At 39.0% G+C, this 26,690-nt stretch overlaps 1 protein-coding gene across 1 annotated transcript in view; it reads left to right on the forward strand.

The window, feature by feature from the left end:
- Positions 1 to 238: 238 nt before the first annotated feature.
- The window catches only part of LOC128899913 (protocadherin Fat 4-like), a 28,650-nt gene continuing 2,198 nt past the window's right edge, over positions 239 to 26,690 (forward strand). The window contains exons 1-27 of the mRNA XM_054180178.1: positions 239 to 295; positions 1,187 to 1,367; positions 2,251 to 2,384; positions 2,659 to 3,603; positions 4,617 to 4,742; positions 4,927 to 5,184; positions 5,488 to 5,586; positions 5,692 to 5,864; positions 7,057 to 7,205; positions 8,116 to 8,423; positions 9,072 to 9,341; positions 9,929 to 10,066; positions 10,665 to 10,881; positions 11,970 to 12,128; positions 12,576 to 12,727; positions 13,570 to 13,738; positions 14,627 to 14,835; positions 17,770 to 17,949; positions 18,489 to 18,708; positions 20,176 to 20,312; positions 21,294 to 21,437; positions 23,100 to 23,344; positions 23,821 to 23,930; positions 24,597 to 24,731; positions 25,234 to 25,370; positions 26,019 to 26,216; positions 26,592 to 26,686. Coding sequence (XP_054036153.1) covers positions 239 to 295; positions 1,187 to 1,367; positions 2,251 to 2,384; positions 2,659 to 3,603; positions 4,617 to 4,742; positions 4,927 to 5,184; positions 5,488 to 5,586; positions 5,692 to 5,864; positions 7,057 to 7,205; positions 8,116 to 8,423; positions 9,072 to 9,341; positions 9,929 to 10,066; positions 10,665 to 10,881; positions 11,970 to 12,128; positions 12,576 to 12,727; positions 13,570 to 13,738; positions 14,627 to 14,835; positions 17,770 to 17,949; positions 18,489 to 18,708; positions 20,176 to 20,312; positions 21,294 to 21,437; positions 23,100 to 23,344; positions 23,821 to 23,930; positions 24,597 to 24,731; positions 25,234 to 25,370; positions 26,019 to 26,216; positions 26,592 to 26,686 — 5,345 coding nt within the window. The remainder of the gene's footprint in view (positions 296 to 1,186; positions 1,368 to 2,250; positions 2,385 to 2,658; positions 3,604 to 4,616; positions 4,743 to 4,926; positions 5,185 to 5,487; positions 5,587 to 5,691; positions 5,865 to 7,056; positions 7,206 to 8,115; positions 8,424 to 9,071; positions 9,342 to 9,928; positions 10,067 to 10,664; positions 10,882 to 11,969; positions 12,129 to 12,575; positions 12,728 to 13,569; positions 13,739 to 14,626; positions 14,836 to 17,769; positions 17,950 to 18,488; positions 18,709 to 20,175; positions 20,313 to 21,293; positions 21,438 to 23,099; positions 23,345 to 23,820; positions 23,931 to 24,596; positions 24,732 to 25,233; positions 25,371 to 26,018; positions 26,217 to 26,591; positions 26,687 to 26,690) is intronic.

Consider the following 26,690-nt stretch of genomic DNA (forward strand, 5'->3'; position numbering starts at 1 on the left):
GCATTGTGGATAATATTTAGATACAATATGCTTTTTGTACAATAGTAAAGCAGTTAACCAGATAAAAGAAACCGAGATAACTCTAACTTTAGGAGCTGAGATATATAGGGAATCGCTGTCAAAACTCACTCCCAGGTGTACTGATCTAATGACCTGATGTGTGACCAACCAGGTTGGAAAAGACCTCAGAGATTATCAAGTCCAACCTATTACCTAACACCTCATGACTAACTAAAACATGGCCTCAAGCGCTACATCGAATCCTTTTTTGAACACCTTCGGGGACGGTGACTCCGTCATCTCCCTGGGCAGTACATTCCAATGGCAAATTACTCTTTCTGTGAAGAACTTTCTCCTCACCTCAAGCCTAAACTTCCCCTGGGGCAGCTTGAGACTGTGTACTCTTGTTTTGTTGCTGGTTGCCTGGGAGAAGAGACCAACCCCCACCTGGCTACAGCCTCCCTTCAGGTAGTTGTAGAGAGCAATAAGGTCTCTCCCGAGCTTCCTCTTCTCCAGGCTAAACCACTCCAGCTCCCTCAGCCTGTCCTCACAGGGCAAGTCCTTTTACTTCTGGTTGACGTCAGTTTCTTGGTGTTTGAATCTTTATCTTGGCACCTTTGAAGTTTTGGGTCGCTGTCTCTTTATCTTCTTTCGCTCAAGGCCTCATCATTATTTATGTCCAGAAATCTAGAAGCTAATCTCTTAGCTGTTGGGAAAGTTTTCTAACAGACAGAAATTCTAAGAGAAAGAAAAACATGTTGTGAAAAACAACCAGTGAATTTCCCCACTTCAGATGTAACCCCTTGAACTATCTACCTCTGAAACAAGCTTTCCAAGATACAGTATTGATATCATTAACAGGAGTTCCACAGAGGCAGGATTTTACTCTTGGTGCTGGAATGACATTGTGTGTCCACCAAAGAGCAAGCATTCTTACTGAGGTTGAACCCAGGAATCATATAAGAAGTAGACAGTCATTAAAGCTATAACTGACTTTTACTGTGGCTATATTTAGCTTGGTTTCATATATATAAAAAAGTTATGGCATATCATAGGTATGGATAAATGACAGTGGGGAAAAGAACTCAAAACAACTAATTCCTAACTAGCTGCTACCTGAATGCACTTCAGTGTAATGTGATAACAGTAAAAGAAACTAGAGTAAATTAGGGGTTTTTTCCTTCAGGTTGCTGCTGATGATCCAGATGATGGTGCAAATGGAGAGATAAGCTTTCTCTTAAGTGGTGGCAATGAAGAAGGATATTTTGAATTGGATACAGCCACAGGACAAATCAGTTTAAAAACTGTAATCCCATTAGGAGTCAACCAGGCCATAAAGTTTGTTTTGTGGATAACAGCTATTGATGGTAAGACAAGTTTGTTGTCCAGGTCAATGGAGCTGTTCCTGGTGAGATGGGTTTTGGGTTTCTTTTGTTCGTTGGGCTTTTTTTTTTGTTTGTGGTGGGTTTTTTTTGTTTTGGTTTTACTTAAATGAATGCTGTCAAAATAGTTTCCCAGACTTTAAGAATACCCTATATTTTTATATGCTCTTGTTTGTTGAAGGTAACAAAAAAGCTGGTTTATTAAACCAAAGTAATTGCTCTGTCTCTGGTAAAACTGCTTCCTGCTGATGCTCTTATATTGATTCTACATTTTCTTTATGGTTATGAGGAGAACAGACAAAGTACCATACATCTCTATCTTTCTTTAACTTAGTTATTGGCTGGTGTTGCACAATATAGAATAGAGAGCTTCTGGCACAAAATAGGAATTTAGAACTCAGTTATCAGTCAACAGGGAGTAAAATGAAAGTAAAATGTGATGAATAAGGACAGAGAAAATATAACCTGTGGAGATAAATACATTCTATAATGGCATCCCATTCCTGGTTCCGTGAGCATACAAAGTGTTTTTCAGCCTCCTGATGTTCTCCTTATTTGGTCAGTATGAGCTCTGCATCTTCACATTTATGGCCACGTGCATAAAATGGGTACTGGAGAAGGTACAAAATTCACCAGTCCATCCTTCATCTGTCTATGCTCATGTTGTTGTTAGGTATTCAGGTTCATATATGCTAAGTGTAACACCCCATACATGAAACTCTGATGTTGGTTAGGACCTCTTAGCAGTAACATAATAGTAACACCAAGGATTAAAAAAAAAGAAAAAAGTAACAGTGGAGAAGTAAATTATACTTTTTTAGACAAAAGTTGCATCTGCTGTGAGATTTTTTTTTTTTTTCCCTTGCAGGTGGAGCAATTCCCAGAAGTTCTTCTGTGCCTGTTCAGATCATGGCAATTGGATATTCCAGTGCACGGTTTATTCAGAAAACATATAATGTGTCTGTGGAAGAAGAGCTAGTCAGTCCTGTTGAAGTAGCAAGAGTAAGAACAACTTTATTATATCACTTGTATAGGATCACAGGATGTGACAGCTAGAAGAAAATCCTGTAATATGTGCTGTAAATGTTTCTATCCCCTGAGTTATAGATATGTAGATGTTGTCTTTTATGTGTATTGAGCTTTGCATACTACTGACAAGTAAAATAGTATTGATTTGTAAAATAAGCTTGGATATAGTTTAAACCAGTATTTTATTTTTAGGTAGTGGTTTATTGTTTTAAATTAATTTATGGATAACATGCTATGTCTTACACAGGTGGAGTACGAGTCTTTATACCCCCATATAACAGTTACTTTTCAAGTACTGACGGAATCTGTTCCATTTGATATCAATGAAGAAGGAATCATCTCAACAAAAACCAAACTGGACTATGAAACTCAGAATAGTTACACCCTAAATGTCTCTTTGTCAGATGGAAACACTACTGACTATGCTACAGTGTTCATCAAAGTTACAGACATCAATGATAACAGCCCTGTGTTTGGTGTAATCAACACAACCATTACCATTCCGGAGAACATGCCAGCTGGAACAATTATTATCAGTGTGTCAGCTACAGATGTGGATGAGGGCTTTAATGGGTTAGTGGTTTATACTCTGAAGGGTGGAGAAGGAAAAATAGATATGAACACCTCAGGATCAATTTTGCTGGAAAAAGATCTGGATAGAGAAAAACAAGGCATCTATAACTTAACGGTGATTGCCAGTGACCAAGGCCAACCTGTGCTGTCTACAGTTCTCAATTTGACAGTCATTGTTGATGATGTGAATGACAACCCTCCAGTCTTCTCATCAAGCAGATATGAAGTGGATGTCCCCGAAGATGAAGTGTCTGGAAGAGTGCTGCTGACAGTATCTGCTACTGATTTGGATGCTGGGGTCAATGCTCTTGTGAAGTACAGAATTGTTAGCCAGCAACCTCCAACTTCCTTGACAATGTTTCTTGTCAATTTGACTACAGGCCAGCTCAGCCTAAGACAGCAGCTGGATTACGAAACCATAAAGCAGTTTGAATTAGAAGTGGAGGCATCAGATGGAGGGCAGCCAAGTCTCAGTACTACAACATGGGTTGTTGTGCATGTACTAGATGTCAATGACAACCCTCCAGAGTTTAATCAGGCAGCTTATGATATATTTGTGTTTGAAAACCTGCGTAAGGGTAGTCCTATCCACACATTCAGTGTTACTGACAAGGATGAGGTAGGTACCAAATTTAATCTCTTCCAGTAATCAAAATGACATGATTTTCTCTATTAACCTGAAAAAAGCAGAATAGTAGATGGGTAAAGCGAAATTTCATGAATGGTTGTCAGTAGGTACGCTTTGGGTTACAGAAACTTCATCTTGCTTTCTATGGACCCAACAATAAAACCTCTTTAATCAATGAAGTTAAGACCTACAAAATAGTTTACTATCAGAGAAGCTACAGAAAGCTGCTCTTCCTATCCATAACTTAATCCAAGACAGAGAAAGTTGTTTCTTTCTGTGCACGTGCATATGAGATAAATGTATGGATGTCACACCAGCTAGATACCAGATTGTTAAATTCTGTGTTATTTCTCATTATGTCATAATAATCCATTCTGGTTTCGTATTGCTTGGTACTTTGTGTTTATCTGAGAATATTTGTTAGTGCATTTCTGTAAAGAAGTCAACTTGTCTTTAGTATCTGCTTAGGCAGAGAGAAAGGCACTTTGTAAAGCTGCATAAAGTTTCTTCTGTACTAGGAAATTACACAGCTTCGTTCTGCTCCATAATAGAGTTGTTGCTTTCACTTTGTTTTATAAAGAAATTTCCAATGTAGCTGTGGCTCTACAGAGCTGGTGTGAGGAAAATATTTCAGATTTGCTCTGATGTTCTTGTCAGTGTTAGTTTTAAAGAAGCATAAATGCTTCTCCCAGTTCAGACTACACTGAATTTATGTGATGCTGCTACTCACAGCATAGGGATTGGTCTTAGAGACCTTTAGGGAGGGAATGTGTAGGAGCCAAACAGGGAAGCTCACAAGGACTTGCCCCTCCCCCAGTTTGTTTGCCAAAAAAGTTAATTATTCCTGTAGTTCAGGGTGCAAGATTGTATTTATTAAACCTTGCAAAGCACTTACACTTCTGCAATGAGAAGTCCTGTAGAAATGTCAGGTGTTAATAAGATTATTTTCTTTTAATTTAAACAGTCATCATTTTAATCTTAAATGAACTGTGTTTTCTTTTTAGGCTGGCTTTTCTCAGGGACACTTTATTTATAACAGCACATCATTCACTGTAGATGTCCCCGGAATACTTTCGTTAAGGAATGACACCGAACTGGACAGGGAGACTACATCTGGATTCACTTTACAAGTATTCAACAGATTTGGCTTGTTTCTACTTCATTCCCTTGAACTTGGTTTTTTTTTTTTGTGTGTATTTGTTTTTTGTGTGTGTGTTTGGGGGTTTTTTTGTGTTTTTTTTTTTTATCTTCATCAGATGGCTAAAAAGGCAGTGCAGTCCACTAATATTTCAGTTTTGTTTCTTACTTTGGCAGGTATGGGCGGTTGATGCTGAAATAAATGGGCTTACTTCAAGTGCGTTGTTCCACATCAGTGTTCTAGATGTCAATGATAACAACCCCGAGTTTCAGATGCAGCCATACAGTTTTGCGGTTCCAGAAGGAGATTACACACCAGACACACCTGCTAGAGTTGGACATGTGACTGCTACTGACTTGGATGAGGGAGAGAATGCACAGATTATGTATTATTTATCAGCTGAGGATGGGGATAATCCATATAGCATCCAACAGGCAAGTGTTTGGCTATGCTGTAAACAATAGTTAGATACTGCTTTTTATGAAGTCACTTGACAGAGTAAGATACATCATGTGAAAAGAGTAGGCAGTAACCATCCTAGGATCTATCAAAACCAACATGTGCTCTATAGTTTAGATAGAAGTTGATATCCAAAAACTAACACGCATTGGTCAGATGTTACTTGGGATCTGAACTATATTTGTCCAGAGAAGAATTAATTCCTCATCTCTTTTGGGAACCTGGTGTACAAATGTTATCAAAATGATTTGTGTATTGACCCACGTTACCTTCTCTAGAATGGAACCATTTTGGCTAATGGCTATGTAGACCGAGAAACTAAAGAGAAGTATGAGCTGCTGGTGGTGGCATCTGATAATGGAGTACCTCAAAGGCAGGTAAAAAAGAGCTACCCATGTATTTTCATTTGCAGCTTCCTTTTATTCACAAATTCCAGCATCTGTGCATTTTCTGAATCATGCTTTTGTCCTGTCACACACCAGAATTTCACATACATCAGCATTCAAGTATTAGATGTGAATGATAACCCTCCTCGGTTCACAAAAGCACAATACTCAGCCAGCATACATGTAGCAACAGCAGAAGAAGGATTTTCTGTAATATCTGTGTCTGCTACTGACCTTGACATTGGGAACAATGCTGTTATTTCATACAGGTAAATTTCTGTGAGCTTAATGAGTATCTTTTGTTAAAGAATCAGAAAGGTATTTTTATTTCTCACAATGGATTTTTATTGGTCATAAGACAATAAGACTTGTCTGTAGATGTTTTACAAGTGCTATAATCAGTAATGATTTTTAAATGTATAAACAAGGACAGTCATCAAGCTGTGATTCAGAGCTTATCAATCACGATTACATCATAAGAAAGAGAATGCAGTCAAATGATAAACTTAGCAACAAGAATGTAGTGATAGGATGAGGGGCAACGGTTATAAATTAGAGAAGAGTAAATTTAGGTTGGGCAATAGGAGAAGTTCTTCACCATGAGGGTAGTAGAACACTAGAACAGGTTGCCCATGGAGATAGTTGAGGCCCCATCCTTGGAGATATTCAAGGTCAGGTTCAACAGGGCTCTGAGCAACATAATCTAATGGAGGATGTCCTTAATTACTGCAGGGGTTTTGGACTAGATGACTTTTGGAGCTCCCTTCCAACCCCAACCATTCTATGATTCCAAGATCTGAAAGCCAAGATATATTTGAATTTCTGAAATTTTTAATAATATGTGGAGTTTGAGTAGAAAGTACAGGAATCTCTGAGAATGCCTGTCTTTCCACACATCTTCTGTTTGCTGAGAGTAAGAGATCAAAAGATACTAACTTTCATAATGAGCTATGTATTAAAAAAAATCAAGAACAATTTTTGAGTCCTGTATTGTGGAAAATACCAGGATACCTTGACAAGAAAAGTAGAGATTGAGAGAGACGGTTGAATGACTCTAAACGTTCAAGCTACTGTCTTGAAAGAATCCTTTGAACTACCAGATGGCATTTTACCTCAAACACATTGCCTTTCCTTGTGAGCGGAACACTAGAAATCAGCATGTCTGTAGTCTTCAGATGAATGTCACCTGGATTTCTTATTTTGCTGAATGTGCAAGTTGAGTATCTGCCTGCTATTTGTAGGAAGATGAGAAGCCTGGGGTGTAATGGGAATTGAAGGCAGGATGGAAGACTTACTTGGAAAAATAAAAGGCCAAGATATTTAGGCTGATGGCAGAACAGTTAAAACCTACTGCTTAGCCAAATAAAGAAATATTGTCTGTTGAGTGTTTGTTACAGAAGTAAGTACATTATACTTCCAAGGTCATTAGTATGAATGTTATGCTGATTTATCTTCAATCAGCCTCGGCAACCATTCTGATGATTTCCATATAAATAACCGCACTGGAGACATCATCCTCAGCAGTAACTTGGATCACATCACAGCTGACACAATTGTTACACTGATAGTTATTGCTACCGATCACGGAATTCCTCAGCTTACATCAAATGGTAAAAGATGTTTTTTCACCACCTTCTGTTTTTTCCCTTTGCAAACATCGATATTTGAAATTAATCCTATCACTGTTCTGAGTAAATCGTGGTTAGGATTCGTGTTACATTTCAGCAACGATGAGTATTTGCTTTTTATCCTTTGATTTCCTCCCAGTCATTATATTAATAAAAAGCTTGGTGTAGTAATTCTGGTTAGAAATAGTACTTCTTTTTTTTCTTTTCTTCCCTTACAGTGGTGCTTATAGTACAAAACCCAGGACTTCAGTGTAGTAGCCACTCTAAAACGATTTATTAAAACAATATTTATAATGTGTGCTTCTCTTTCAATTTTCTTTTATTTTCTTACAATTGGAAACATTTAAACAAATTAGAAACTGGTAAATAACCCCTAAAGGAGTTTCTACTCTTTCAAAAAAATCAGTCAGGTGGCATTTTCTGTAACTTTTTCATGTATTTTTTAGGGGTTAGCTTTGATTAATCACGAACAGATGAAACAATTGAGCTTCTTAAAATAGGATGAGTGGCCAGGACAGAATTTGCACCTGTATGGCTTTATGTACCTTCCTTCTCTTTAGTTACCAAGCAATTTAGCATAAGATTTTTAAGGAGTGGAAAACACTTACATATCCTGTTAACTTCAAGCTGGTGATCTTTGCTTTCCTATCACATTGAAACAACACTGCCACAATCAGTTAAGTGTGCAGATTCTAGAGTATTAGGTATAAAAGGCATCATATTTTGTGTTACGTATTAAACCTTACTACTATTGATTATTTTTCTTCCCCTCATTCCTACATCTTGTTTTCTGTCATTTTCTATTACTTCCTCAAAAATGTAGGGATTTAGAGTACAGATGACAATGATTTCGGAAGAAAACTCACTATTTTAATTTGCTTTCTCTCATTAGCCTCTGTTGCTCTCTACTTGCTGATAAATGACACTAGCTTCAGACTGACTTTTGATAGCTCCATCTACAACTTCAGTATTCAAGAAAATGAACCACCTGAGACTACTGTTGGCTCTGTGAAGGCTCTGACTGGAAGCATAGCTGTACAAGTAGTGTACTCTCTGAAATCTCATACTGACAAGTTCTCTGTTGGTGACCACGGAGACATTGTGGCTCTTGTCAAACTAGATCGAGAAGAGGAAGACCTATACAGCATCATTGTAGAAGCTGTTGATTCTCTGGTGCCACCCAATACAGCTGTTGCTTTGGTACAGTATACTGCATTTTAAAATATTATTTTAAAAGGAATATAAAATATTTTAAAATATACATTTAAAATTAAGTAATAGCATAGAATCATTGAATCCTTTAGGTTGGAAAATACCTTTAAAATAATTGAGCCCAACTGTTAACTGAGCATTTCCAATCCACTACTAAATCATGTCCTTAATATCCACATAAGTGTCTTCTGTTATGCAGACATGAGGATTTTGAGAGCCTTTTATTTTCCTCTTTTTTCCCTGAGGAGTATAAAGTCAACTTCACAAATTGTTCCACATAGCTGAGAGTTCCTTCATGGACAACCCATAACCAGAGAAACTGATTAACACTGAAACTGTTCCTGGGCCTAACTCTGTCAAATGCATGAAACAGATGAGCCAAAGAAGCCAGCTTATTAATCTTGCTCATCTCTTCCCATTAGAGTACATATCTCATTTGTAACAGCTAAATGAGGTAAAAATACTGTGATGCTCAAGTGGTGAAAATGCTCCAGTGCTGAAAAACACGGGAGTTTTTGTTTGCTATTTGTGGCTTTTTCCTATAGACTTCCACCTACTAAAATTCTCCTTGGGATATCCTCAGATATGTTTCTTTTTCTCTTTTTTTCTTTTTTATATATATTTTTTTTAACACAGGTAATGGTGAGAGTTAATGATGTCAACGACAATCCTCCAGTTTTCTCTGCACTGAATCCAACTAAACTATCAGCTCCTGAGAATGCAGCTAATCTAGACTTGGGTTTATTTTCTGCTACTGATCTGGATATAGGAGTTAATGCATTTATAACCTACTCCCTGCAAGACGATTTTGATGGAATGTTCCACGTTAATAGTTCTACTGGCAAGCTGATGACAAAAAAATCCTTAGACAGAGAGATGGTCGACAGTTATGAATTGAAAATAATAGTAAGTTGACAAATGTGAATCAAGTACACAAAATCCCCAACCTAAAAAAAACCACAACAAATCATCACAAGGAACCTGTGGGATGCATTCAAGGCAGCAGGAAATGCGCTAAAAGCTGAACACTGTCTTCTGAAAATTTTAGGATGAATAAAAATGGACACTTTTTTAAGACTAATTGAAAATTGTGCTGGATGGTGGTGCAATGTGAAACTGATGTGAATGGGCCACAGCTTTATAGACAGTTCAAACCCCCAAAATGCTAGGGATTTCCTTACTCTGTTAAATGCCACATCAAAGTTATGCTTCGGTATACCCTTATGGTTTATGTTGATTAGTGCCACATCTGATCATATAACATATCTGCATCCAGGCTTAAGCTTTAGATACATTGGTCATGAAATGAGGCAGAGCAGGAAGACATGCAGCACCTCATCAACTACAGGGCTAGAGCAATGTCATCAAGCAGTAATTGACCCATCAGAAAGTCCTCTGGGACTAGTTTTCACAATTTTTGGAGCAAATTGAATTGGTAAAATAACTTTGTATCCACGTAGTACTGCATGTATTGACAATCTGTTTTTTCACAGGCCACTGATTCTGGCAAACCGTCACAATATGCAAGCTTAGTTGTAAGCATTACTGTAGAAGATGAGAATGACAACCCACCAGTCTTCCCTCAGAAATTGTACACTGTAACTGTAAAAGAGAACGAGCCTCCACATGTGGTATGTAGCATTAGGAATAAATAGGCTGTTCTGCAGTTGTGTTCTTGCAAATGGCAGTGATCTATGATGATTGTGCACTGGTGAACATATTTTTTCACTTGGTGGAGTCTTTAAAATCACACAGTATGCTGTATTTATATGACAGTGCAGTGCCTATCCCACTGACTCTTCCTAAAGCCCCCTGTGCCACTCTCCCACTCTTCCTCCTGTCCGCAACAGCAGTCGCACACTGCGTGTATCTAGTTTTCAGAGGACTTATGGTCAACATGTTTTGAAATGCTGTAGGTCGTATGCATATATCCAGCATCCCTCAGTTCTTAAGCTTTTTTTGTCATCTTCCAGTGTATGATTCCTGGTTCCATATCTGCCTTGCAGATGTGAACTAATGGTTCACAGGAGTCAAGAAAGGTTCCACATAAGAATCTGTAACATCTATTCTAGCAATGCAATTAATGACTATAGTAGCAATTCAGCCAGCAGAAACTACACAGTTAAATACTAGTCTTGTGTGTGTTTTGTCAGTCTCCATGCTGCTCTAAACCTGGTGATTTTTTTTTGCTGTTGTTAGCTATTTGGTTTCCTTTTTTATTTTTCTCAGATTTTGAGTGCAGCAGCCACTGATGAAGATATAGGCTACAATGCCATTATTCATTACACAGCAACTGGAGAGCCTTCTTTATTTCACGTTGGAGAACTGTCTGGAAATGTTACAGTTCTTCAACCTCTGGACTATGAAAGCTGTTCCCAGTATACATTTATTCTGAAAGCTTTCAATCCTGGAGAGCCATACATGCAGGACACAGCAAACATTACAGGTAGCTCTATTTTACCACAGAAAATTTTACATTCATTTACCTTTGAGAATCTTTCAGCATATGTAATTATGAGGCATAAAGATAGCCTTCAGTGGTAATACATTATGCTAAAGTTACCAGAAATCATGTGACCTTTTCACTACAGTCTGATGAAGTGTTCCTTAAAATATGTTCAGCTTGTTAAAAAGGAAGTGTTTTGGTGCAAACTGGCATTACTTAAATGTATTCGCATTTTTTTTTCTCGTTGTCTGAGTACCTATTGACTTTTTGATTCAAAAGATTTCCAAAACCTGAATTTAGTTCTTTTTCTGCTCATTTACAGAAAACCTGTTTCCAGGGTGGTAAAAATAATGTTGGCAATGATTTTTAGTGCTGTTAGAATAACAGTACTTGATTGCTGTTGGTTTTATTCCTTTTTAAAAAAATATATATATATATTTTTTTTTCCCAACAAAACATGCTATGGTTTAGCAGTGAACCTTGTAGGGGTTAACGGTTGGACTTGGTGATCCTGAGGGTCTTTTCCAACCTGAATGTTTCTGTGAAAGATTTCTGTGAAGTTTGTATCCTAGATTTTGGCAGCCTTGCTTTTGATCTGTATGACTGGAAGTATTGGTTTATTTATTGCTTCTTGTTCTGTGTTATTTATGTTCCTGCATGGCCAGCCTCAGTAATTATGGATCATGACCCTGTTGTTCCAGGTCACATACATATATAAAACTAAGCAATCCTGTCATATGGTGCTTGCAATCTAAGCCAGTGACTAGAGAATACCAGATGAATATGTAAACTGAAGGTACACCAGTGCAACAAGTTGATGATATTATTCATGACAAATAGTAGTGACAGCATGCTGGCCAGAAGTGCAGCCATTGTGGTAAACTTGTTTGAGCAGTAAGTAATTTAATCCACAAAGGCAAGCATTTTGAAGCACAGAACACAAGGTTGCCACCTGGCTTAAACTGAGAGCTCCAACTGAGAGATCACCTGAACTCTCAGGAGTGCTGGTTTATGTTAGTTGAAGAAATAGCTTGCAAATGTTTAGGTGAACTCATGTTCATGTTCAGACATGGACCTTCTTCTTTTAGTTAACGTGGAAGATGTCAATGAAGAAGGACCCGTATTTGACAAGCCCTCCTATTACCAGATCCTTCTAGATAATTCCACGGCTGGCACACTGGTAGTAGATATCAATGCAAGAGATGAAAACAAAGGTTATGATGAAGACATTTTCTACAATATTTCAGGTACGTTACTAAAACGGGTGTTTATTATTGCAGTGCTTGCGTACTCTTCAGCTAAGCTGCCTGACACCTGAATCAGAGATAATGGTCATAAATTGACATGGCAAGTTCTATCTGTATGCAAGGGTTAAAAAGAAAGTCCTCTGTGAGAACAACTAAGCCCAAAGAGGCTGTCCTTGGAGGTTTTCAGTACCTGATGTAATAAAGCCTTGAGCAACCTGCTCTAAATTCATTCAAGCATCTTTCGGCCAAGAGGTTGGGCTAGAGGCCTCACAATGGCCCTTCCAGCCTAAATGATTTTATTATACAGAATTGAGAGAGGCCAGGTGTCTTGCTCCAAATCACATATACAGATTACTATTTCAACCCCTGGCTCTTAAATCCTGGGCATGATTCTGTTGCTTGTCTCTGCTGGCTCTGTTGAACATCTATACCATTTTCTGTCTTCAGGTGGCAACTCAGAAGGCCTCTTTAGTCTTTCCAGTACCACAGGAGTACTAACATTAACAAGAGACTTATCCAAACAGAGTGTTCTTCTGTATTACTCCTTAATGGTCACTGCTACAGATATGGGTCTGCCACCTCTTTCAACTTCTGTAACGGTAACAAAACCTTTACCTTAGTCTCTATTTGCACAGCTTATTCCCTAGTTGTTTGCTTGTTTGTTTGTTTTATTCTGAGTGTGACTACACTAGAGAAAACACCCATTAGTGAGACAAAACTAGTAAAACTGGAATCGGGTTGTCAGAGTCCCACTTCTCTTCCAGGAACAGGATACAAGATGGTAATGGTTACAAAGTTATGCTGCTATAGAAATTTCTGGTACACTGCCCATCAATGTTTCAATCATTCAATTTCAGAAAAGAAAGATAGAAGCTCTAGAATAGGAGGGAGGAAGATCAGAAGTGTGGAGGTTTCAGTGTAAGGTCAAAGAGTAGGACAGTCAGAGGGGATGTAATGGAAGTATGTGATAGAATAAACAGGAGACAGCAAACAATGTGTTTCTGTTTATTTTCCTATACTACAAGATAAAATAAACTCTAAATTGAAGACTGAGAAATGTAAATGTAAAAGAAATATTTCTCTTGCACAATGCTCATAACAGGCTGGTGATCTTCTGTTACTAAATATCACAGCTTAGCAGAATTAAAAAAAAAACCAAAACAACAAAGGACAAGAAATTGTATTCAACAGAATTGGTGTACTTACAAGCTCTTTCTCTAGTCACACATTCTCCACTGAAACATTTGCAAATACTGATCAGTCCCTCTCACTGAGAGCTATTTAGCAAGTCGATTCGCTTGAGATGCGCTGTACGTGGCATGCAGCAATTCTAGTTTTTTGTCTTACTGGCAGTGTTGTGGACTTCTGCTGTTGCATACTTCAGTAGCAGTCTGCCAAATATGAAAACATAACCCCCATGGCTGTGACCTGTTTTCTGCAGGTGACAGTAGTGATCGCTCCTATCAACATTTCATTCCCAGTCTTCTCCGAAGCCATCTATCAGCCTGCCCCTCTGAGCGTGAAGACACTGCCAGATACATTTGTTGTACAGATCAGTGTGTTTTATGAGGCCCCTGTTATATATAGTATTGTCTCTGGAGATGAAAAGGGTAAGATATTTATGTGCATTTATGAGGAAGAGGGTGCTGCAGAGCACCTAGCTTTTGGATTGTTTCTTCTTCCTCTCTTTTTGCTATTTTTTCTGTTCCACAGCCATTAATACTGGATGTGTAGCAACCAGATATACACATCTGATATGAATGAGGTGTGGGCACATGATCTGAATTTCTGTCAGATTGGCTGGAGCCATATGATAGGGAGCTGACTGCACTGACTGTATGCTTTCCTCTGTCTGCTACAGGAAGATCAGGAATAAAATTATGGTGACTGGAGAAACTTCTTCTACCAGCAGTCTTTATACTGAATTAGATATTCTAACTCAGCAAGAGTTTTGTAACAAACATCAATGTGTTGCCTAACCTTACATTGGATCAAGTGTATCAGTGCTTTGTCATGTGTTGTTTGTAACTAAACACAGAGATTATTTTGTAGTATCACCAAACATAGCCACTTTTTTTTGTATGAAGTTGTGCTCTCTGTGAAGTTACTTGTAGAATTCCTCATCAGAACAGGATTCCATAGAAAATCGGCCATGCTGAGTTAATGGTTGGACTTGAGGGTCTTAAAGGTATATTCCAATCTAAATGATTCTTTGACTCCGTGAAATAATTTCTGACTGAAACATGGACAAACTGACTGTTTCAGAGGGAGCCCACCTGATTGGGGAGTGGTGGAGTGAACTTCTCTCTTTTGGTTCCCATCTGAATTATTTGGTTTTGGTAATTACAGCACTGGATATATGTGACATTCTCATAAATAGAAGCTGAATTTTATTTTCTTCTCTGAAGAAAACTGTAACATATGATACTCACATGCATAATAAGATAGTTGACATTGAAGGGTTCATAACTAATGAAATCTGGGGTCTTTTAAACCAGGGTATTTCTTCATCCATCCATCCACTGGTATTGTAAAAACAACAAAGAATCTGAAACCAGAAGATTTTCCGGTCACTTTCGTTGTGCGAGCAACAGATTCGTCTAATGACAGCTTATTTAATGAAGTGTCTGTGAATGTGGAAGTCATTGTTGAAAACTATTTCTCTCCAGTTTTCCCATCCTCTCTAATAGAAGAAAGCTTGGAAGAGGTAAGAAAATGTTATCCAAACTGAATCACAAATGTAAATTGTCCAGAAAAAAAATAAAATAAAAAAAAAGTTGGTGAGTATACTAGTAAACATTCTGGAACTGGACAGGCTTGCTGTTTTATTCTGTTTTAAGGTTTATTTCAAGCTGAAAATTCCAATATGTAAAGAGAATGGTCTAGAAGGGTGGACATATTGAATGAATCTTTCGCTAAGGGGCTCCGTGGGGGGAAAAAAGAGCCACTCGATTTTGCATATTTGTGTGCACTCAAAATCTAGTGGATATGCTGAGTACCTCATAGACTCTCACTCAGCATTTTGTTAGTGAGGTTTGTAGAGAGAAGCAGCAGGCAAAAGTATCTAATTTAGCACCATTTCTCCTCTTGCTCAGGTACAAGCTGTTGTGATTTTTTTTTTCCCTGATGAAAAACAACCAGCAGCAGAAAGCAAGCTAGATTTCGGTCTGTGGCTGTTCTGTTATGATATCCTACAGAAGGGGCCACAGCATTTAATTATGCAAAACCATCTAGCTCAACATTTCACTCTTCAATTTTCAGAAAACATTTTTCACACTTTAATCTACTAGCTCTTTTTTTTTAATAAAAAGCACATTGATCATGTGCTATTATGTATGCAGCACGTACCTTGAGATTCCCAGCCGATTCATACCCATTCTCTTTAACAGCCACAACTGATTTAAAATCTGGTTGATTTCTGACATTGAGCTTAATTGAGCTTATTTTTAACGTTCCCAGTTAGTGTGATGGGGGAGAGTTAGAGTCACATTTTCCAACCTTAAAAATTTATTTCTCTGTTGTGGTCGTTTGAGGCTGTGCCTTTAAGAACAAACAGTGCTGAAACACTGGCTAAATGTTTTCGGTACTAGAACCAAAACATTCTGATATTCTAAACGAATTTCATTGGTTGATAAACAAAAATGCAGCTTTAGATTGTGAAGCAGTTGGAAATTTTTTTTTCTTCAGTTCGGTTTGGGAGTTGGGGGAGTTGGAGTTTTCAGCCTGTTCTCCCTGCCTGCTTCTCTGCAAACTGCTGGAGTTGGCCTTCAGATAAGCAAAAACTAACCCTGCATGGGCTTTTGAAGCTTACTAACAACTCTTTTCCTTAGTAACTTGCCCTTCTCTCTCTCTAACCCCTTTTTGGGGAAAAGGGGAGGTAGGTGGGGAGAGAGGGGGTTCCAAGGAGGGGATCCCTCCCTCGGGGAGGGATTTTTGTTGTGTTATTTCTCTTTGCTGTATATTTCTGTGTATATATTGTAAATACCTGTACATATTGTGTTATATATAACCTGCTTTCCATATATGCTTGTAAATATATAGCTTGCTCTTTCGACTGGGCTAGTTGTGGTTTCTTACTCTGTGGAGGAGGGAGAGCTAAGCCCTCTCTCAACCTACCACATATGTGAAATATTTACATGGTAGAAATTTACAGAGGAGGATCAAATAACTTCAGATCAGGTGTCAAACGGCCATGCACATAAAACACTGGTAGTTACTGTCAGTCTTGATGCAAATAACTGTTTTTGAAAGGAAGAAATAGAAAAGAGTAATTGTTAGCCAAATAGTGTTCAGACAGAAACACAATTTTGAAGTTGAGAACATTCGTTCATTTTTGTAGGAGTAGAGGCTGTTAAACACAAATAATTCCTCAACAGTAAGTCCGATGCTTGAGGTTAACGTTCAGCCTGTTTAGAATCACGGTGATTTTTTTCTTCCTGAAAATTGATGACACAGTGACGGTGTGTCTCGGTCCGGAGAGGGAAGGAGACTAAGTTCTTTTTATTATTCCCGTGTTGTGAAATTAATAGGCACAAACGAGGCCAAAATATCAACAGCTAGACTGTTTATTACATAAATAAAATGGAAATAAGAAGGGGAGAGGGAGAAGATAGAGAGGGAGAGAGAGAAGAAAGAGAGAGAAGAGGAAAGGAGTTATATTACCACATCCCTCACACACCCCACACACACACACCCCCCAAAGGCAGTTTGAGTCTGTGGAGGAAAGGTGCTGCAGGAGATGCTGGGTTTGTAGAGAAAGGGTGCTGAGGCTTTGGCTGGAGAAGAGATGAGGTCCCTCTGGGCAGCTTCTTCAGCTCCATGAGTGGCAGCAAGCGGGACTTAGGACATGGAGAGAGGGTTCAGTCTGTTTCCTTTCTTCTCAGCGGCATGGTCCTTCTCCTGCGTTTTTCTTCCTCCTGAGCCAGTAGTGGTCAAGTCTTTTATACAGTTTTTAGTCCTTAGGTACGTGTCCAAGCATTGTCCCTCAGGAATTTAGGAGCCAGGAAATCCTCCTGTAAATACCCAGGTATCGTTTCCCAGGAAATCTTTCTGTGTATTCCTGTGTGTTTAGGCAGGGGTCTAGATGGAGGGGGGGAGGGCCTCCACCTTCCCCTTCTCCATCTAGACCTGCCCACACACCCATTACACATCAGGAAACAGGTGCTGAGTCCATTGTCTCACCACCCTCCCTTCCTGGGGGTATCTGATAGCTGGAAATGATCTTGTCTTGAAGGCGTGACGGCTGGGTCCTTGGGCCATTGTTGTAAGCCAGCTGCAGTCCAGTGTTATCACGATGCAATCGCAAGGTGATTTGCATCCAGGATTGGTCTTTGCTCTGCCCGACAAAGTATTGTCAGAATACAACGTATTGTCTGGGCAAGCAGCAAGTGATTTTATCTTTGTTGAGTCATACAAGGAATTTAGACTCTCACACGGTGGTGAACAGTTCTTTGGTTCTCTTCTGTAAATTAGGGAAAACAAGAGATTTTCTTACTGAGTTGAACAAGTTGCATAATTCTTATTTTCAAAATGTCTTTATTGTTGCAAGTGTCTGCAGTATCTGTTACTTCCACCTTTCACATAATTCAAGAAATTGCAGTCACCCAGTTTCTGACAGCCTCAATCTGTTCTTCATCCACAGAATTTACCTGCTACTCAGATTGTACAGCTGAAAGCTCAGGATAATGATACAGGAAGAAATGGTTTGTTGACATATGGCTTTCTGACAGGAGATGAACTAAAATTCAGGATAAATGAAACAACTGGAATTCTGTATTCTACTGTCTCCTTTGATTATGAAAAGGATCCTACAGAGTATCAGGTTTGCTTTAGGTTTCTTAAGTCTTCATTGTTCAAAACTCCTTATCTTTCCCGTGGACAACAGGTGACACTTTTGGTTTTGTTTAGTCTGATATTGCTTGAATACCCAATGTGCTGGTTTAGAATACGAGCATCTCAAGATGTGTTGCATTACTAAAGCAAGACACTTAGGTTACAGTGAAATTCAAGTTTGCTTATCCTACAAACTCTCAAACCCTTCAGCACATGAGTAACTAACTTCATAATGACAGCTTGTGTGTTTGGTGCCATTTGCTTGAACCCAGACTGGACTGACATCTTGCAGATACAATTCTCAGTTAATCTTCTTTATTGCTGCCACTGCTGGATTTTTTTTTAATGATCTTTTTTTATTGACCAAATAATCATTACATTTTCTGTAATAATTTTGAGGTGAATCCACAATTTCACTTTATATTTTTAAGAATACTCTGAAGTTTAAAATTCAGCAACATTTTGTTAACCCTTATACAAGTACCTATTTGTATGATTTCTCATTACTAATAATTGTGTAACTTACAGCTTGTGATATATGCTGAAGATGATGGAATCCCTGAGAAGAAAAGAGGGTACTGCACACTTGTCATAAAGATCATTGATGTTAATGACTGGCCACCTGTCTTTGATCCAGCAACTGAATTCAGTGTAAATGAAAATGTGCCTGTGGGATTTGTAGTTGGAAAAATCACAGCAACCGATAGAGACACGGGAGACAATGCCTTTGTTCTATACAACCTCACAGGTAACAAGGAATTCTCTCACTGCACGGGAACAACTGTCACTGTTCTGAGCACAAACAGCATTGTCTGTTACCTCCTAACCCCTTTCCATGTAAACCAAGAAGTTTCACTTTCACATTGTTTGGAATTTTACTAATTTATGGTCATACAGCTTTCAAACTGATTAATTAGAAACATCTTTTGCAGAAACTACAAACTGTTGTGCTTTTAATCATACTCCTCATTCTGGTAAAAAATAGCTTTAAAAAATAGTATCTTTAGCTACTCAATTGCTGTAGCTGCAATCATCAGAAGTTATTTTAATGAAGAATATGTCCATAGCTTTCTTGGATGAGGAATAATGGTCTCATAATTCATCCCTGCCTTGTAAAACCCATTGTGTCTGTGCCAGTTATTAAATGTTGCTAAATTAAGCCTTTCCTCAGCCTGTGAACTGTGAGCGTTTCACAGCTACAAAGAGCAGATGTAAATGGTATCATGGCTGTGTCAGGGACCCAATTTACTATTGAGGGCTGCTGGAGAGGTGTCTTCTTCGCCCTTGTGCTGGACACCTCTACCTCTGCAGCAGAATTGCCAAAACAGACAGAATGTCACCTACTCTGCTGCCTCAGATCTCTGCCCAGGCTATTAGTAAAAGGTTCCTTCAATTTCGTTTTACATTATATATGAGCTTGTGAACTGCAGTGGCTGAGAGCTCCAATTTGTGCATCCTGTCTCATTTAACTGTGGTAGCTGATGGCAGTACAGTTGAGAAGTTTTGACACTGCCCCTAAATCTGACAGAGATGGAGATTTAGACCCCCATGGACCAAGACCCACAGTAGTTGAAGTAGTTGGTTTTGTTGTATGGACCAGCAAGAGTGAAAAGTATGCAGTTTATATGTTTTTAGAGTCTTTTATTTTCTAATACGTGTACAGACTTCTAGGTGGCCTTGGAGAAGAGTGGCCAAAACCAGTAAAAGCCATTTAGGTCAAATTTATCTGTGACACTCAGTCCACCTTCACTATAGAGAATAAATTCAGTGACATCTCCTCTAGGATAGCTTGGCAGGAGCACTGTGCTTCCTGACTGCTGCAACCAGTAAACATGAAACTGGACACAGAGAAGGTCAGCAGACTATAGAAGTGCCCAGGAAGACCTCCAGTCTCCTCTAGGAGTTGTGTGGGCTTAGAGGAACTTGCTTCCAGAGGTTCACCCCAGAACTTCAGTGTGCTGTCCATCATTTGCATGCCTCATGCACTACTCTTTTTTGTGTGTGACAGATGTAACTGCAAAATTTGTTTAACCCATTCTGTTGGCTCAAATGGCAAACACTCATCCACTTAAAATATTTTGTTTTCCACTTATGTTATCTATATGCTATTTAAAAAAAAATTTAATGAGCTCAGGATACAAGTAAACATATAATTTTAGAGTTTAGGTAATTGTTTCTAGGATGTAATCACTGATAATCTTCAAATGTATCTCAGGTGGTGGAGGACATGTATTTGAAATAGATGAAATACAGGGCATCATTAAGATCAAGAACCCTCCAGACTATGAAACCATGAATAAATACAACCTTACAGTGAATGCAGTCAACAATAAATCTGCCCCTTTCTATCAGGTAAAAGACCATTATTGTAATGAACAATGAGTCTTCTATTCAGAGTGGATTTTGAATTAGTGGAAGGGAGATGTATCAGAAATGTTTGCTATGTAGAATAACTGAGTCACCTAATAATGTTTAGGGTCAGACAGACCTTTGTATCCTTTGTCCATACTAAGTAGTATTATGCTCCATAATTGGTTAAAAGACTTTGAAATCATGCATAGTAGAAACTGACCCTGAATTGTTTGCAGGCTAATGTGCTGGGGAGCTGGTGTTATTTCCTGCTGCTGTTAGTACTGTAAATGCTGTGTAAGTGCCAGGTAACAAGCAATTGGACATGAGCAAACAGGCTCAAGTTATGCCAGGGCAGGTTTAGGTTTGATATTGGGGAAAGTGTCTTCACAGAAACAGTTGTGAAGCACTGGCACAGGCTGCCTGTGGAAGTGGTTAAGCCGCTACCCTGGAGCCATTTAGAAGATGTGTAGCTGAGGTGCTGAGTGGCATTATTTGGTGGTGACCTGGCAGTGTTGGGCTAATAGTTGGGCCTGATGATTGTAAAGGTCTCTTCCAACTAGAACTATTCTATGATTCTATAACTTTTTATGGAAGAAAATGTAGTTTTCAGCAAGTTGTTCTAATTCATTTATTTGACAAGATACTATGCATTTATGTAATCGACCTAGAATATATGTGGTTCCTTTAGCTGTATCTAGCAGCAGCAGAAAGACATGTTGGCCTTGTAAACTCATCCTTTTCTTACTCATTCAGACACCCTTCAGGTAGAATCCTACTGCAACACTGAATTCCTGCCTCTCTTGTAGTAAAATCCTGTAGCCACCTCTGATGTTGAGTTCACAAAATAAAAGCTAACACAGTATTTCACCACAGCATTTTCTGAGTCTAATTTATGCTTCTTGGTGATACTTTTTTCATTATTTGCATATGTAACAAGACATTCTAAATAGTCTAAAATGCTAAAACCATTTTGTTTTCTAGGCAGCAACTCATGTCACTGTTCTAGTGATTGATGTGAATGATAATGCTCCAGTATTTGCTCAGAGTTCCTATTCTGCTTCTATAAACATGATTAATCCTGTAGGTGCTCATGTCATAACTGTGAGTGCCACCGACAAAGATCAGGTAACTACGCCTGCTTTAGTTTGACATGGTTTTAAGCTGCAGCCCAAATATATTTTTCCCTAGGCATGAAATGATAAATGTAGCAGAAAGTGAATTCTGATTGACTAACAGCACTGTGAATTGGAAATTAGGACTTCTGATGTTTCCACCTTGGCACTTATGTACTCCCTGTCTTTGGGCATGCTTCTTCAGCCTTAATGGAGTTTCACTGATCATTCAGGAGTGTACCAGGGCTAAAGCAATTTAGTGTCTGTGAAGTTATTTGAACTTCTGAAATAGAAGAATCAGTGAAGGCTAAACATCATCTAGCTGGCTCATATATGGAAATGTCTGCCTCTGAAGTTTGGTGTCTCAGCTAATTCTCCCTGTCCCCATTTTTTTTAAAGTATTTTTGTTTGATATATCTGTACAACACCCATCAAATAGTATCCAGATACTGGCAGAGAGCTCCAGTAGTCACCCAGATCACCATGACAACATCACTACTAATTATGTCATTTAAAAGATGAAACATGTACAAGTGACAACAAAATAGGTGGATCAAGTGCTTATTTCTTCACCCAGAATCTGGGTTAAAATTGCTACCTAGTAATGCAAATAATCCAATAGGCCTTTTAGTTTATCATTCTTCTCAAGGATTATTATTTTTTTTTTTAATTAAAAGTGAAACTGCTGATGAAAGTTGCTGTGAGACCTGAAACTCATCCTTCAGATAACATGCCTGGTCCTCTGCCATGCAGAGTAGCACTCAGCCAATCCTTTGCTGCCCCTTCAGGATTCTGGGGTAGAGTCCAATACTGAAACGATTACACTTTGCCTATATCCTTTGCCTGTTCCTGAAGTAATTATAAATGTACAGGCTACTTAATGACAAGAGATGTTCATGGTACAGTTTGGTCTTGCTGCTGCAGAGCTATGGAAGAACAGAAGACAATGCTTTTCAGAAGTGCAGAATGCAGTGCAACAGGGCCAACCTTAGGGTTTGTCAAAATGGCTTGTCTCAGGAGAGTGAAGTGATGTGCATAGGGTAGAATGTATCCAGCTCTCCTGTGTCAGGCAGGAATACAACTTGCTCTCATTGCAGCTGGAGGAAGTGCTTCTCCTCAAGGTGTGAAGAAGAGGATCTAAGGGACTTTGGCTTATTCTCATTGACATCACCCCTTTAGATGCCTTGCTGCTCTGACTGTCCCCCTCCATGTGTCCTTATTTTCATCAGAGATTTTTTCTTCCCCACCCCCCTAATTACTATGTAACTGTAAACTGCTTGTGAATTTTCTTCTGCTCTGTGGTTTTATTCACACCTATCCTCCCATAGGTAGCTTTCACTCTCAAAAGAAATTTATTTAGAGGCATTTAAATGTTGTCAAATTTATTGTTTCAGTGTTTATCCTACCCTACCCTAGCAATAGCTAATAGCTATGGGAATTAGCAATAAATTAATCTGGGGGAGGTGGGGCAACTCTGCCCATTAGCCCTTTCCTTAAGCACAAAGCAGCTCTGAGCCTGGTTCTCTCTAGTTATTTAAAAACACCTCTGGCATTCTGTCCCTTTAAGTATGAAAATACTGGGATCCCAGTAAGTCTGTATGATGAGACTTGGGACAATGGAACAAGGTGGTCCTGCAAGCAATAGTTACATGAAGTTCTGTTCCTTTCACGGCAGGGGCAAAATGGCCTTATTGAATATTACATCCTCCCTGATCGAAACGTCAGCCCATTTTTCCTGATAGAAAATATCCATGAGGGGAAAATAATTACAACTGGAAACCTGTCTGATTTTGAAGAGATCCACTTAACAGTGATGGCTAAGGACAAAGGCTTGCCATCTTTAAATGCCACTGCTATGATCACTCTGAATGTGTTTGACAACCGTCCATTTGTTCCTCGGTTTAATGAGTGTGAAATCAGGTGAGACTTTCCTCTAAGGTTACATTACTGGTATATATTCTCCAGGTAGCAAAAAAAACACAGTGAAGTTGAAAGCTGAAGCTAATTTTCGTATTCTTCTAGGCAGAAGAAATGACATCATGTTTTCTTTCAGCAGAATATGAAATTCTGCTATGCCAGTTGTTCTGTGAACATGATGTGAGGCATTGCCTTTGACTTCTTTATTGTGCAGCTTGTATAAGCCAGATTCCTAGTTATTTTTCTCTTGCACACTAATAAGACCCTCTTCCCTAGGCTTTACTCAAGGATAAACAGAAGTCTGGCTAGAAAAGCAGGGCTCACACTGCACTCTGAAAGTCAGTGAGCTCTAGCAAACAGCTAGAGGGGAGTGGGCTGGATTTTCCACTGAGAAATTGCTCTTAAAAAGTTAAATTTCTAAGCTTGCCAATACATCAACTTCTGGAAGATGTAACATGATGATTTCTCATTTATTTTAGCATTTCTGTTTTGGAAAACACAGGAGTGGATTATTTCATTTATGCTTTCACTGTGGTTGGAGCTCTTGGAAAATTGTTAAATTATACAATTGTATCTGGCAACGAAAAAGGTGAGTGCTATTTCCTTATGAGCAGAAATAGCTAATATAGCAGAATAACCTCTCTTCTGTGTGGCAGATACTGCTGTATGTGTTTAATGTAAAAAAAAGGAAAAAAAAGGAAAAGAAAAAGCAAGTACACAAAGATTTTATCTTGAGGCTCTTGGTCATGGACCTTGTTTGTCGTCTTTGACTAAAGAGGTGGTAGTAACTTGCTAGAAAATGGGTTCCTGTAGTCTTAAGTTACAACAACTTTGCAGATTGAGAGAGCGAAGGTAGAAGTTGCTGTTAGCAAGCAGCTTCTTCCCTGCCAATCACTTTGTCTATCATTTCCTCATGCTTGCCCCTGTAAGGGCACCTGCACTCCCTCAAGCTTTTGCAGCTGTGCTGTGACTCCATTTGGTGCACAAAAGAAGGAAATCATTAGAAATTGAGAGAAAACCTGGAAATCAGTGAAAAAGGAGTTGTGCAACAAGAAGCTGCAATTCTGTTTTCCAAGTGTGTTGCTCTTTTACCTATTTAAAGCCTGTTTGGTCTGGGAAATGTTGTGTTTCATTTTCTTAAGAGCAGAGGACTAATGAAACTGCCTACGAGCAGCTAAGGCACAAGGAGGTAGGAGGGATACCAGTGAAATAAATTGTAGCTATAACAACAAAGGTGCACATTTGTTCCTTTCAGGTCATTTTAGATTGGATCCAAAAAGTGGTCAGCTGAGAACAGCAATTAATTTGAACTACGAGGAAGTTTCTCAGTATGTGATTTTCATTGAGGCAAATGAAGATTTCTCTTCTGCTGCAGACATCCAGCGTTCAGGTAACTTCATTCTTTGAAGGACATTTCAATTTAAATTAGGGGTGACGAACACTCTACACGATGAACTTCTGTATTTGCAGTGTAGGAACCATGATTCTCTTTAACTGAAAAGTCTGATGCAAAGGATGAAAAGCTGAAGGTCAAGGTTCTGCAGAGAAAATCCAGCAGCCTTCCCTCATGTGTGCAAACCCTCACAGAGCCCTGTTGTCATCTCAGCAAAGAATATAACAGCTGGGCGGGAGCTGGAGGAATGTGCCTGTCCCTTGCTTGGTACAGCACAGCCAGCTGGAGAGGGCTGACAGACAAGTGGTGCTGTCATCTTTTGCCTTGAGTTGCCCACTCTTACTGAAGCCCCAGGATTGAGCTTCTCTGCACAGCATCTCCTTTCTTCTCCCTCTTCCTCACATGCAACAGAGATCCTGTTGCAAAGCTTCAGCCTGACCGGGCCTTTGAAATTTGTGCTTTGCTGGTGTTTATTGTTGCAGTTGTGTTTGTTTAACAGGCCTGTTTGCCCCAAATGTGGCAATGCTGACAATCTCAGTGCAGGATGTAAATGAAGAGCCAACATTCTTGAACAGTACCTACTCTGCTCGGATACCAAATTCTGTGCCATACAAGTACCCTGTAATTAAAGTTCAGGTAAAGTCTCTATCTGTGCTCTTTGTGAGGAGAGAAATCTTTTGAAAGATTTGTATTCTTCCCACTGTTAAAGTGGGTTAAAGGAGCTGTTACATCTGTTATTGAATACTTGAGCTTCTGCCCATCATCTCACTTTATCCTAATGCTGGTGGGGGGGATGAGGTGTTCAGGGAACTGACCTATACCTGCCCTACCAGTGGGGCTGTCAGAAGAGCTGTACAATCTGTTCAGACTCATGCTGCTGTTATGGATTACAGACTGCACAGACTGCTGCTCTCTTTGGCACCATTAACCACTTTTTTTATCTCTCAGTCCTGAAAGGGAAATCAATTACAAAGTAGAGCAGTTCCCTTTTTTTTCTGTCTGGTTCAGTTCTAGCCTGCTCCTTTTATGCTTGCAGCCACAGAATCCTCCAGACTTTATGGTAAATGTGTTTCCCCTTTTATATCTTCGGGGCACAAACTACCAGAATGACACCACTTTGTTCAGTGCAAACTGAAATATGTGACAGCACTGTTCTAGAATGCTTCTTGTCTTACAAGTACCAGCTGCAGAGTTTAATGATTGAAGAGCACTGTGCACCCCAAAAGCCACAAGCTGAGTTTCACAGATCATCTTTTTTTGTTTGCTTGTTTTTTAAAAACACAGGCCACAGATCCAGATTCGGGAGAAAATGGACTTCTGCTGTACAGCTTAGTGAATAACCAAATGAATGCATTTGACATTGATGAAAACACGGGGCAGGTTTTTACAGTTGCTGTAGCAGGAAAGGTGGGAACATTCAATCTGGAAGTGCAAGCTGCAGACCAAGGCACAAGAAAACTCACAGCCCAAACAACAGTCACCGTAAGGAAGATTGCTATTTATAGTCCTGATTTACTTCCATGTTAAAACTCTGTATGCAAGACAGGCTACGTTTGGTGAGGACAAAAAAAATTACTTAGCACCTCACAGTGAGACTGGCAGAATCACCATTATTTATGACATACTTCTAGGTCAGAATTATGAGGTTGCCATTTACATTGGCATATAAAGATACATTGACACGAAGAGTGACTTTGAGAGGACAATTGTGTTATGTCAGAGGACAATTACTTTATATCGGAGGGGTTTGGGTTTCTGGGTTTCTTTGGAGGTTTTGTTTTGCTTGTTTTTGAAAGCCAATCTATGAGAGTTACAAACACCTTAGAAAATTTTACATGTGATTTCTTAATTTATTAGGTAACTGTTGATTCCAGTTCCGGTAACAACATTGTGGTGGTGGTACTTAATCAGAAGATCAATGTTGTTGAAAGAAACATTCCTGGAATAAAAAGGTAT

Source organism: Dryobates pubescens, chromosome 3 (genome assembly GCF_014839835.1).
Source record: "Dryobates pubescens isolate bDryPub1 chromosome 3, bDryPub1.pri, whole genome shotgun sequence".
NCBI classification, from domain to species: Eukaryota; Metazoa; Chordata; class Aves; order Piciformes; family Picidae; genus Dryobates; species Dryobates pubescens.